This window comes from Cornus florida, unplaced genomic scaffold (assembly GCF_030987335.1).
Source record: "Cornus florida cultivar Cherokee Brave unplaced genomic scaffold, ASM3098733v1 CherokeeBrave_3.0.0_Hap2_Chr07, whole genome shotgun sequence".
Lineage (NCBI taxonomy): Eukaryota > Viridiplantae > Streptophyta > Magnoliopsida > Cornales > Cornaceae > Cornus > Cornus florida.
This window is the reverse complement of record NW_026775577.1, coordinates 24160186-24174624: the sequence shown is the minus strand read 5'-3', so window position 1 is coordinate 24174624 and position 14439 is coordinate 24160186. Positions and strand designations below refer to the sequence as shown.

At 31.5% G+C, this 14439-nt stretch overlaps 1 protein-coding gene across 1 annotated transcript; it reads left to right on the top strand.

Moving 5' to 3' along the window:
* Positions 1 to 3878: 3878 nt before the first annotated feature.
* On the top strand, positions 3879 to 8080 carry LOC132266811 (methyl jasmonate esterase 1-like). The gene is made up of 3 exons (XM_059767792.1): positions 3879 to 4593; positions 7298 to 7423; positions 7546 to 8080. The coding sequence occupies exons 1-3, from the start codon at positions 4081 to 4083 to the stop codon at positions 7822 to 7824; spliced, it is 918 nt and encodes a 305-aa protein (XP_059623775.1). The 5' UTR covers positions 3879 to 4080; the 3' UTR covers positions 7825 to 8080.
* The last annotated feature ends 6359 nt before the right edge of the window (positions 8081 to 14439 follow it).

Below are 14439 nucleotides of genomic sequence, written 5' to 3'. Positions count from 1 at the left end.
TACAATTATCGAAGATTTTAAATACGCTAGAATGCTTAACCAATGTCAATTTCAAGTAAAAAAAAAAAAAAAATCATAATTTACACTAACAGATGACAAATGAAAGAATTAAAAAATGTTAAATTTAGGTGTGAAATTAGTTTTGCAAAGATGTGAAATTAGTTTTACAGAACTGTGTGAATAGCTTATTTTGATGGTGAAGGTGATCAGTGTCCTTACTTATTAAACTTCACAATATTTTTTTCCTCATAAATATCACATAATAACCTGTGAAATGCGTAATTGGCGCATACATGAGAAGACAAAATATTTGGATAACACATTGGTACCTAATGAAGCCAACTCAGTTAAAAAAAAAATAATTATGGAAGATTTTACATTCACTAGAATGGTTATTGAAGATTATAGAAGAAAATCCCACAATTATCCAATATTTCAAATACACTATAATGTTTAACCAATGTCAATTTCAAGTAAATAAATATTATAATTTACACTAACAGATGACAAATGAAAGAATTAAAAAATGTTAAATTTAGGTGTGAAATTAGTTTTGCAGAGGTATGAAATTAGTTTTGTAGAACTGTGTGAATAACTTATTTTGATGGTGAAGGTGATCAGTGTCCCTACTTATTAAACTTCACAATGTATTTTTTCTCAGAAATGTGACATAATAACTTGTGAAATGTGTAATTGCCGCATACATGAGAAGACAAAATATTTGGATAACACATTGGTACATAATGAAGCCAACTCAGTTAAAAAAAAAAAAAACAATTATGGAAGATTTTACATTCACTAGAATGGTTATTGAAGATTATTAAAGAAAATCTTACAATTACGCTAGATTTCAAATACACTAGAATGCTTAACTAATGTCAATTTCAAGTAAAAAAAAATCATAATTTACAGTAACGGATAACAAATGAAAGAATTAAAAAATGTTAAATTTAGGTGTGATATTAGTTTTGCAGAGGTGTGAAATTAGTTTAGTAGAACTGTGTAAATAGCTTATTTTGATGGTTAAGGTAATCAATGTCCCTACTTATTAAACTTCACAATGTATTTTTTCTCATAAATGTCACATAATAACCTGTGAAATGTGTAATTGCCGCATACATGAAAAGAAAAAATATTTGGATAACAAATTGGTACCTAATGAAGCCAACTCAGTTAAAAAAAACAATTATGTAAGATTTTACATTCACTAGAATGATTATTGAAGATTATAGAAAAAAATCCTACAATTATCCAACATTTCAAATATGCTAGAATGCTTAACCAATGTCAATTTCAAGTAGAAAAATATCATAATTTACACTAACAGATGACAAACGAAAGAATTAAAAAATGTTAAATTTAGGTGTCAAATTAGTTTTACAGAGGTGTGAAATTAGTTTTACAGAACTGTATCAATAGCTTATTTTGATGGTGAAGGTGATCAGAATTCCTGTGATCAGAATTTTTAGAGCCGGCTCCTTGGCAAGCAAAAAAAAAAAGAAAAATAAAACAATGAACAGCCGGCTCAAGAAGAAATGTGGAGACGGTTCAACCCAATTTTTTGGAGACGGCTCAATTAATTTGTAGAGTTGGCTCTTTTAGGCTTTTTCAGAATTTTTTGGAGACGGCTCAATTAATTTGTAGAGCTGGCTCTTTTAGGCTTTTTCAGAGATGCCGAGAGATGGATGTTTAACGGAAGGCAGATTTAACGGAATAATGCGTTTTGCACCATTTTAGTGGAGTTCACAGACATATTATAAACTGAAGCACACGTGGCCAAACTAAGGCCTTTCATCAGCTCACAGCAGGAAACTGCACGGTAACTCACAGCAGGGGATTTGAGCCCTAAAAAGTAGGGAGAGAGAGAGAGGGGATGAATGAGGGCATGTGAGTTGCAGCCGCTACCACCCACACACATTGATTGAGATAAATTATTGTGTACTGTACATTATAGTACACAATAATTTACTTTTGGTATTAACAATTTTTTTTTTTTTGGAACTATATATCTATCAAATTGCACTATTACTCCATTGAAATTAATATAAAATTTCACTATTATCCTCTACCATATAAGTTTTTGGGTCCTACCAAGGGAACCTGACATCTACATAGCTGGAGAGTGAATTAATGCCACCGGCAATGACGAAAGAAAGACCAAAGAAAGAGTAGGGAGGGAGCGAGGGAGAGAGAGAGGGGATGAATGAGGGCCTGTGAGTTGCAGCCGCTGCCACCCGCACACATTGATTGAGAGAAATTATTGTGTACTGTACATTATAGTACACAATAATTTAATTTTAGTATTATTATGAAAATAGTGAGTTTTTGTTGACTTGAGTTATATGCGACTACGCCCAAAATACGAAATATTTTTAGATGACATAGGAAAGAGACAGTACGTCTTGTGCTACATTATACAAAAATCATACTCCTTGGTCCTAAATTTAATGTCTACTTGTTTATTTTCTATAAAGATAAATATCTCATCTAAAAGGTAAATTATCACATGAACCCACTATGACATATTTGTTCATTCATTACTACCAATATTATAAAAATATATATTAAAATTCATTCTCTTAAAAAATTAATTCATTCCTACCCATATTATAAAATATATATATTAAAATTCATTCTCTTAAAAAATTAATTTTTTTTAAAAAATAAATATTTAATTTGAGACGAATAGAATAGTAAATAACTTTAGGTGGCTTCAGTATTACTCTTCATCCGTCCTATAAAAAGTGTTTAGTTTATAGAATTTAACTTTTTCAGAATAAATTTTTATATTATTTATTATAGTGGTAGACTGGTTGTAAATAAAATTTTAAATATATCATTTTTTGGTGGGTTCACATTGAGATTTATTTCAAACTTTAATTGATTTTACTACATGGTACATTAAATTATGAATTGGGACAGTTCTTTTGGGACAATCAAAAACGAAAAGTTAAAACATTTTTTTTGAGACAAGAGTGCATTATTATAAAGGCTTTAAAAATTCAAATACATACTTAATTTGCATAACATCTTCATAATTATAACTTAAACTTCTTTATACAAGAATTTCATAAGTATAGCAACCCAGAATCAATTAGTTGGTAACTATCTCAAATTTTGATCTAATTTCAGTCGATTCACAATAACTCAAGTTCAAGCCCACCACCCAAAAAAAAAAAAGCAACAACATTCAAGGTACTCAATTAATTTCAGGACCTACCATGGAGCCCACTCTCATTTGTTAAGAACTCTGGGTAGTTTGTTGTCATGGTGTGTATAAATATAGGGTTTAATTTCATAAAAATGGAATTTTGTAGGTCAAAGGCCCAAAAGATGGAGTCAAACTTTTATTTTTTAAATAAATAAAGTTTTATGGAAGGCTAAGGTGAACATGGAAACTTATTGCGAAAAACCCCAACTACCTTTTCTCTCTCTCTTCATATCTCTTTGTGATTGTCTACTCTTTCAGTCAAAACTTCCTTTGCCTTTACTTGAAAGTTTATGATGGACTGAGTCAAAAGCAACGATGATGGCGTGTTCTTACCGGCGACAAGCAAGGATTACAAGCAACAATAGGTTGTACTATTTTTTAAGTTTGGAGATGATCATATATCATAGAAACAGCTTTTATGTAAATGTTTGCTTTTATCAGTAAATTACAAATATAAACAGTGCAGTTACTTTCTTCTATCTATTAATTTTCCAACCCCTCACCTTCTTTGCATTTTCAACACCAGTGGTGTGTGTTTCTTGGAGATCTGATGACCAAATGAAATTATAACAAATGAATTTCTGAATTCAATTAAAAATCAACAAAATCAAATCCATATTCTGATATATATGGCAGTCCATAAATATAGTTAGGATAATAACACGATATGTATAAATAAAAAGGTGAAACAACTAATCGAGAGATATGGTATTGTGCATTCATCTTCTCCAAATTTAAGGTACTCAATTAATTTCAGGACCTACCATGGTGCCCACTTTCATTTGTTAAGAACTCAGGGTAGTTTGTTGTCATGGTGTGTATAAATATAGGTTCCTGAAGAACAAAAAGCACCACTTTTTATTGAGACTATGGCTTCAATTCAATTCTCTGTCTTCCTAGTTGCAGCATTCTTGCTCAGCCCAACATGCCTATGCGTGCCTCGGTCACGCATTGGCGCAAGAGCCTATGGCTTTCTTCGCTTAGGGTCTGAACTCCCCATGGAACAAGAATTAATGGAGAATACTACTGGCAAGCACTTTGTTCTAGTTCATGGGTCTAACCTTGGAGCATGGTGCTGGTACAAGCTTATCACCCTACTCAAAGCCGCGGGTCACAACGTTACAGCCTTGGACCTGGCCGCAAGCGGGAGGGACCCAAGGCGGCAAGATGAGGTGGCCACCTTTTTCGAGTATGCGCAACCATTGACGGACTTCATGGCCTCCCTGCCTAATGAGACGAAGGTGGTCCTAGTTGGTCACAGTTATGGTGGCTTATCCATTTCTCTAGCCATGGAGCACTTCCCGGAGAAAATCTCCGTTGCAGTTTACGTCACTGCCTTAATGCCCAATTATACTACTCCACCAGCTACCGTTGTAGAACAAGTAAGAAAATCTCTATTAGCTTAAAATTTCTGAACATAATTGTATCATGAAGATGTATGCAATTTATTGAGAATTATATCTCAAAATTTAGATTTTTGTTGGTTTTTCATTTTAAAGTCGGTATTTTGTTTAGGAAAGTGTACCCTATTGTTCCTAATGAGTTGAGATTTACGAAAGGAATATCTATATATATATATATATATATGCCTAATTCTTTCCGTGTCAGCTAATGTAATTTGAGACTTAAGCCAAAACTAACTCTTTTTTATACTTATTTTATTCATATAAAATTATATGAATAATTCTTGTTTAAAAATTATTCCTTTTATCTTTAGAGATGTAAACTATCTAATAAAATTTTGAAGGAAGTTTTCTAATAGTATCTATTAAGTTTAATTTTTATTTTTATTTATTTTTATCCAAATTCACATTTTTATCAAACATATTAATAAGAAAAATCTTAACAGAAGAAAATAATTACATTGAAATTCATACCAGATTTGTTAAAAGTAAATTGTGAAGTTAAAAGAATTTTTCTCCTCATTTTTTCTGTCTTTCAAAACTTGGGCCATGGAGATGGTGTGATTGAATAAAATAAATAAATAAGCTAGAGAAAATAGTAGGAGAGAAGAAGAGGTGTGAGAGAGTTAGAAAAGGGGAGATATTAAATAATAATAATAATAATAATAAATGATAGGAAGGGAGAAAAATATAGGTTTACAAAAAATTAAGGGTGATAAAATGGGTCAAAAACTATCAACTCGCCCACATTCATTCGCTTTTTAATAATTATAGGTGAATCATATTTAAGATGAGTAAAAAATAAGTTGGATAATTTTTAAACCATTTAATTTGAGGGTCAAGATGGGTTAGATATGATTATCCATATTTAACCCATATTTCACCATCACATAATAGACACACACCACACATCTATTCTATATTGTACTCAACTAGTTTCTCGATCTCAAGAAGGGCTGCAAGTTGGGTCCAACCCAGCCCAGTCCCAACCCATATTTTGGGCAGCTTATGCGGGTTTCATTGGTTGTCTTTTTCTTTTTCTTTTTTTACAAATATACAAATTATATTTTCCTTTTTCATGTTTGTAAATATCAAAATTTTTAAGAAAATTTATTTTTTAAATATCAATATTTTGGGTGGGTAGTTCAGGTTACATGGGTAATTTTTTTTTTTTTTTTTAACAAATATACAAATTACATTTTCCTTTTCCATATCGGTAAATATCAAAATTTGAAAGAAATTTTTATTTTTTAAATATCCATATGTTGGGTGGGTCGATCGGGTTTCACAGGTCCTTTTTTTTTTTTTTTCTTTTTTTTTTTTTTTTTATACAAATTACATTTTCCTTTTTCATGTTTCTAAACATCAAAATTTTAGGTGGGTCGGTCGGGTTTTACTAGTCAATTTTTTTGTTTTTTTCAAATATGCAAATTATATTTTCTTTTTCCATATTTGTAAACATCAAAACTTTTAAGAAAATTTTATTTTTAAAACATCAATATTTTGGGCGGGTCGATTGTGTTTCAAAGGTCCCTTTTTTTTTTTTTTTTTTTTTTTTTTTTTTTTTTTTTACAAATATACAAATTACATTTTCCTTTTATTTGTTTGTAAACATCAAATTTTTAAGAAAATTTTATTTTTTAAACATCAAAATTTTGGGCAGGTCGGTCGGGTTTTACGGGTCAAATTTTTATTTTTATTTTTTTTTCCTAATTGTGCAGATTACATTTTTTTCCCTTGTTTTTAAACATCAAAATTTTTAACAAAATTTATTTTTTTAAATATCAATATTTTGTGCAGGTTGGTTGGGTTTCACAAGTGAATTTTAAATTTTTTTTTTTTTTTTCCAAATATACAAATTACATTTTCTTTTTCCATGTTTGTAAACATCAAAATTTTTAGGAAGATTTTATTTTTTAAACATCAACATTTTGGGCGGGTCAGGCGGGTTTTCACGGATCTTGTTTTTTTTTTTTTTTTTTTGAAAATTTTATTTTTTAAACGCCAATATAGGTTTTAGCGGGTTGACCCTATACATTTTTTAAATATAATTTTTTTTTTAAAAATAAATAACTAGTTAATGGATCCACAAGTCACAACGGGTTGACCCTATACAGTTTTGCCCAGCCCATTTTCAACCCGTTCTGAGTGGGTTGAATTTGGGTCTTGACTCATGTTTAACCTGTCGACTTTAACCCAGCCCAAATTTGACCCAACTTGTCCATTTGTCACCCCTACAAAAAATAAAAATAAAAACATAACACACTGGAAAAGATTAAGGGATTGGGAAAAAAGGAAAAAGAATTAATAATCATGTTTCATGTTATTAAATAAATTAATGTTAAATCTTATTAAAAAAAAGCATATTAAAGAAAATAAATATACCATTTTGTACAATACAAAAAAACTTTAAAAATGTGGCCTACACGTTGCTTTAGTGGCTCATGAATAGAGGTTGGCCAAGGACTTGAATACATGCCAAGTTGGAATTTAGTTTCGAATGTATCGTTTTGGGCATTTGTTACTTAATTTACGAAATTTATAGCGGATTAGTTGTTAAAACATGTCAAATCTTATATCTATTTTGTTTATTATTGAATCTCTATGCATATGTTAACACATTTCTTTCCTTTTTTATTTTTATTTTTATATAATTTTCCATGGCTTTTGTTTTGGATAACAGTATATCAACACGACCTCGCCTTTAGTGGATTCCGAAGTTGAATATGATTCGAATAATCAGCCAGTTTCCGTACTCGTTGGTCCAAAAGACCTTGTAGCTAATCTTTATAATAACTCCCCAACAAAGGTGAGGATTGAACTCATGCAAATGTTTTTGGGTAAATTGAACACAAGCAATTTCATGCGAATAAATCCCTAAAAATAGCTAGCTCTTGTTTTTCTTGATACATATTCATGTATTGCTTGCAGGACCAGGACCTAGCTAAAACTTTGGTTAGGCGAACTGGGTTTTACTTGAATGACTTGAGCGAGCCTCTGCTGACAGAGAATAATTACGGGTCGGTCACTCGGGTTTTTATAATGAGTGGAGATGATCGATCTGTTATAGTGGATTTACAGAAATATATGATTGAGAATAGCCCTCCTGAAGAAGTGAAGTTCATAGCCGAGTCTGATCATATGGTCATGATTTCAAAACCGTTCGAGCTTTACATCAGTTTGCAGCAGATTGCTGATAAATATAATTGAATGTGTGTTACTGTGTGTGTTCTTTAATAATTAAACCTGAAGCATAAGCAGTGTGTGCATCATTAAGTCGCATGCACAGCTAGCCTAAATAAAAGGTCATGAAATAAAGTTATGAAATAAGTTGAAAAGTTCAGAGTGCGTAGTTTTTTGTTCCATCATGTATTCTCTTTAATTTTCACGAAATAAAGGATACTTAAATGTAATGTAACTGAATTGCATAAATATATATAATGTGGAATATTTTAATGTTGCGTGAGATTGAGCATGTGAGTGTGTTTCTTGATCTTAAATTTATAAATCTTATTTATATAAGAACAACACAAATATCCTTACTTGCCATCTTTGCATTTTACAATGCAACGGAATGTATGTGCCCTATGCCTAAATTTAGCTGATGACCTTGAACACCTCTTTCACCGGTGTGCCTATACAAGGGTGATATGGAATATGGTATACAACAAAAATATGGCTTCTACACTAATCCGAACTCATGGAAGGATTTCCTGGTATGGGCGTCCTCAAATTGGAAGCAGAAGCTGGAAAGGAGCAGAGTTATGACATGAAAACTTGCCTTGGCAGGTTATGAGTATCATGTGTGGAGAGAGAGGAACAAACGAATTTTCAGAAACACATCCTTACGTCCTATGCAAATTTAAAACCTTAATTTGGCATAGCAATTTCGGAATTATAAAAAAGTATTTAACCCACTATCGTTTTTCTCCCAATCTTTTCATTTTTAGGATATGATAAAAGAGATATGGAAGAATAGCTATCTCTTATAATTCTTTCATTTATTTCATTTTAAACAATCCAAACATAATCTATACTATCATTTTCTTTCTTTTTTGTTCCCATCCCTCCAAATCCCTCAATCCAAACCGAGCTAGATGGTTGGAATGACATTTTGTTCCAACTTTTGAAGTACTGGGCCTGTTTGTGGGCTTTTCATTTTAGGTTTGGACTTTGGACTTTGTTTGAGATATATGCCTTTTGTCTCTATTTTTGTTTGGGCTATAAGCCTTTGTTTTTTTGGGGTTTTCTTTTGTCCATTGCCAGTAGGCCTCTCTTTGTTGGGCCTTGGGGTATGTCCCAAGTATATATTTGTATAGTTTTATTTTATTTTATTTTATTTATTTTATTTATTTTTTTTTGTATAGTTTTGTATAAAACAAAAAAGTTTCTTACTTGCTATGATTGTTCATTGAATCAGTAATTTAGTATCAAGACGAAGCTCATTCTCTTTGAATTTAAAAGGAGAAAGTTATTTGTCTATGCATCTGAAAATCTAAATTTTCTTTAAATTATTATTAAGTTAGTAAAAGGAGAATAATTAAATCAAATTTTCTGTTGATTTATATAAATGCTTAAAAATATAAAGATATAACCAAGGGTTTGGCTTAAGTGGGTAAGTCGCTTGTTGGTGCCTTAGAAAAATTTTAAGAATTACTTTCGTATCATATTTTTTTAAAATTTTTTAAAAAATTAAAATTTGGGTTACCAAGCATGTTCGTTCACTAAGTTAGCTTATATCGAAAAGTTGCTAAGCTTGTCTAAACTCTGAAGACTCAATTCACTCCACTTGAGTCATTGTCTGTACCACAATTTTGGACCACCGCAAATTGATACTTGACCTTTCCTCATCCTTCCAATCTATAAGAAAATTAGAAAAATGGTCAAAATTGTCGACGAGTGAGCAATTTGTACAACTTTTCAAAGTACATGAATTTATACATTTTTTTTAAAAGTCGGGATGTTTCTTGTACTTCACCTTTCTAAACTTAACGTTTATACTCAATTCATTTAAATTCGTTTGGTCCACAATTTTTTTTTAGTCTCCGAATGCTTCCAGGCAATTTGCCTATTAACAGTTTCAGTTTGGTCCACAATTGATTGCAACTATACTTTTTAACGTACGTAGCTTTTTGTCAATGAAGGTTAGGTTCGATTTCTGGCAATTTCAAGCTAAGACATCCATAACAACAGCTAGCTTTTTGTTTTTCTTGATGTCAGCTATTCATGGGTGGCAATTTGCAGGTCATAATTGTGTCGTGTCCATCTAAGTGTGTTTGCAGAGTAGGAGTGGCAATTTGTGTTTGCAGATCATAATCATGTTGTGCACATTAAGCTAATACAGGTTAACCGAACACGATCCGTTTAATAATTATGTGATGGACCTTCAACACTAACCTGACATGTTGATTAAATGAATTACACATGTTAGCCTATTTACCAATACAACCAAATTATTAGTCACTAGGCAAAATAATAAATTAAAAGACCCCGAATATTCAAAGAAAGATGAAAAACATCGATCAAACACCCCTTAGTTAAGTTAATTGCCTGACTATAAATGTTTAAGCAAGTCTAATCACTTAAAAATCATACTAAAAGAACTAGCACTTAAGGAGGAAATGCATTTGTTTGGATTTACGTGGAAATGGCCTAATTGTCAATGGTTAAACGAGATTAAACGGATTAGATTTGTTGTTTAAGGTATATGTGTATGATATACTATATTATCATTATTTAAAAGAATCGGCACTTAAGGAGTAATATATTTGCAGGTTAAAATCATAAAATCCCACTATTTTCAAATTTTGATCATAAAACCACAACAGGTTTTAAAAAACTCATATACTTTTAAAAATTGATCACATTGCCCAATATTCATGTCCGACCCATTAACCGGGTTATGAAATGACAAATTTAACCTCACAATTCAATGTTAAATTAAAAAATAATAATAATTTCTTAAAATTATAAAAATACCGTTTAATCTTCTTCTTCACCCCCTCTTTCTTACTCAAACATAATTTTTGTAATTTTAAAGGGTATTTTTGTATTTTTTTTTTAAAAAATTTAGTTTTTAATTTAACATTAAATAGTAAGGTTAATTTTGGTCATTTTATAGCCCGGTTAACGAGTCGGATACTGATATTAGGGCAATGTGATTACTTTTTAAATGTGTAAGAGTTTTTCTGAAAATAGTAGGGGTTTTATGATCTTAACCTTATATTTATATATAATTTAATGTTATAAAATAATATATATATAATACTGTTATCACAGTATTATATATTATATACAATTATAAACTAATATAATAAAGTATATATAAAATGAACCTGATAATAGGCCGATGCTAGAATTTAATTCTATGTCTTTAGGACATATTCATTCCGCTATGGTGTTGATGGACTTTGTAGCATCTGTATCTTAGGATACAACAAATTTTCTTTCTTCTGTAACATGTACAGCACTACAAATAGAAGAAATGGGCGAACAGCTCAGTGTAAAACAAGAGTTACGCGGGGTGCGAAAACAGTTGATTTAATTGTGATTAACTCCTTTAATGACCTAGATCTGATTATTAGGTCAACTTACTTAATTTATGAATGATTAAATTGCATGATCAATTAAATATCCACAATCATAAATATAAATACTAAAAAGTAAAGCAAGTTAAGTTTAGAGATATTGCACCAGGATTTTTAGCGAGGAAACCCCAGTTGATAAAATACGTCAACTGCTATGGGAAAAATCTCGTGGACTATGCAGTCCAAAGTAAACTAATCCATTATGTTTGAAACAAAGTATACCGAACTTTGACTTTGGCTCACACCCTATCGTTCTACACCACACCAACCACTGACGATCCTTTAGCTTTGCGACTCCCCGTCCAACAGCAACTTGATCTTAGGCTTACACTTGATATTTGTAGAAGAGTAGCAGGTAGATCAGACAGCACTTCACGAATGCTCTAACCCTTTCAAAGTGTGATAGCGCTTACTTCTGTTCTTCAAGATCTGAACTCGATTGTAGAAGAATTAAATCATGAGTCTCATCTGGAATATTTGAATCTTCAGTATAGCTCCGATTCCGATGAAATAGAGAACAACACCACTAAATTACTCATGAATATATGTGTATACTCTCATAAATAAATTCAGAATAATCAGATTTGATTTTCTGAATTTTTTCTCTTTAGAAGGCTTTCTCAAAATATAGAATTGATTTTCCCTGAAGCCCCCCTAAACCAATGTATATGACAAGGTTTATATAGAGTTTTGAAAGTCTTAATCCCTCAGAAAATATGATTAATTTCATGCATAGGACTTAGAAGGAAGCTGGGATCAAAAAGGAAACATCAGAAGAAGGAAACTGGAAACCTGATGCATCTAGGACTTCTTAAACCGGTTTAGCCATCTTGAACCGGTTCAAGATGGACAGTAAGGAATCCCACGGATTCTTGAACCGGTTCAGCCCTCTTGAACCAGTTCAAGATGGTCAGACTTGAAATTTTAGCATTCTGATGTAGTTGAACCTGTTCGATAGATCTTGAACTAGTTCAAGATAGACATAATGTAAAACTTTATTCCGAACCTTTCAAAACCCTTCCTAAATGTTCTCACTACCTCTCAAAACTTCTTATAGCGTTGTTACCACGAACAAAATATACCATGAACACTTTACCTTCTTCAAATCCGCATCCTATCTTTAATCTTTGAAATTTCATACTGAAAAATTACAACTCGATCGGACTTGTTTTGACATCGAAATTAGCCAATTACAAAATATATCTCACAATTTCCCCCTTTGGCAATTTCGTGACAAAACCCTAAAAACAATTCAGTAATCTACCCAAGCAGGAAAGTAAATTACAACGATTCTTAAAGGAAATAACATGCGGACATTTTCTTGAACCTCATGAAACTTCAACACATATAGCAACATGTAATCTGCACATTAACTCAAACACAACTACCTGTGAAGCTTAATCAAGAAAATAAACACAAGCATAAAATAGCAAAGCTAATAATGCTTGAATGTCAATGCACTGAACAATAGTTCTCCCCCTCAATGCAAATAGTTCTCTCCCCTTCAATGATAAGTATCACAACTCTCTCCCCCTTTTTGTCCCAAATTGACAAGGGTCGGAAGGAAGAAAAATCCTAGAAGTAGGAAGCAACCAACCATATAAATCTTGTAAATTAAACCCAATGAGAATGTAGACTCCACAAGATTATAGGTATCAACAGATATAACCAAGATCAATTCTTTAAGTGCCACAACTTAGTAAGTGTAGTAAAATCACCACTAAGTTCCAAAAACATATGATCTGTCAATTCTTCAGATTTCAAATAATAAATCAATGATATCACTTATCCTTAGAAATTAAACAATCAACATGTGTAAAAGACATTTTTTTTTTCTCTCTTTGTGCTCTATTTTTCTTTTTGCACATTGGTGGCTTTCTCTCTTATAGGCAGCCAGCTCTTTCCCTTATTCCCAATTTTTTTTAGTCAAAGTAGCTTTCGGACAATTCCCAAAGGTAGCCTTTTCCATCTCATTTTTTTTCAAAAATAGCAAATATTTGTCTTTCTTGTTCAAAAACTGTTTCATTCCAAGCTGTTTTTCAATTTTCTTTTTCTTTACACTCTTTTGGTCCAAAACACATAAATCAAGTTTAAACTCCAAGACAATGATCAATCATATCAACATTATCTTCGACCAAAACAATGAAATCTCAAGTAAATGTATTATCAATGATTCATTTACTATACGAAATAATTAAGCAAAACCAATTTCATCAAATCATAGCCATTGTATGCTTTCCATAGATAATCCATGTGTCATTAAACTCCTTGTGTTCAACATACTCAATCAATATGGTTTGCTTAACTTCCCAGAAACATAATTTAGACACTCAAGATATGCATGAAAATCCTTTCTAGGCTATGTCTTTGCAATACATCTAATCAAGACAACAAACACCAATAGATTTCCTAAAATGAGAGAACTTAGGAGCATCTAATGGTTTAGTAAGAATATCAGCCAAATTTTGATCAGTATGTACTTTTTCCAAAGACACGACATTTTGTTCAACAAGTTCCCTAAGAAAATGATGTCGAATGTCAATGTGTTTAGTCCTAGAATGCAAAACTGAATTCTTTGAAATATTTATTGTACTAGTATTATCATAAAAGATAGAAATAACACCTTGATCAACTCCATAATCCAGAAGCATCTGTTTCATCCAAAGCAATTGTGTGCAACAATTTCCAGCAGCAATGTATTCAGCCTCGCAAGATGATAAAGATATGCAATTTTGCTTCTTGCTGTACCATGAAACAAGATTAGTACCAACATAGAAACAACTACCGGAAGTACTCTTTCTATCATCCTTGTTTCCAGCCCAATCAGCATCTGTATAGCCTGCAATCTCGGAGTTAGACTCAGAAGAATAATGCAATCCATAATTCAATGTACTATTGACATAACGAATAAAACGCTTGACTACAAGGATGTGTTGTTCTCTAGGATCAGCTTGATACCTAGCACAAACACCTATACTAAATGAAATATTTGGCCTAGTTGTTGCCAAATACAACAAGCTACCAATCATACTCCTATACAAGAAATGATCAACCTTGTTAGGATCAGAGTCTCTATCCAATTTGGATGAAGTACTCATAGGAGTTTGAATATGCTTTGAATCTTTTATACAAAACTTTTTAACTAGCTCCTTTGCATATTTTGATTGAGATATGAAAATCCCATCATCAAGTTGTTTCACTTGGAGACTTAGAAAGAAAGTTAGTTCACCAACCATGC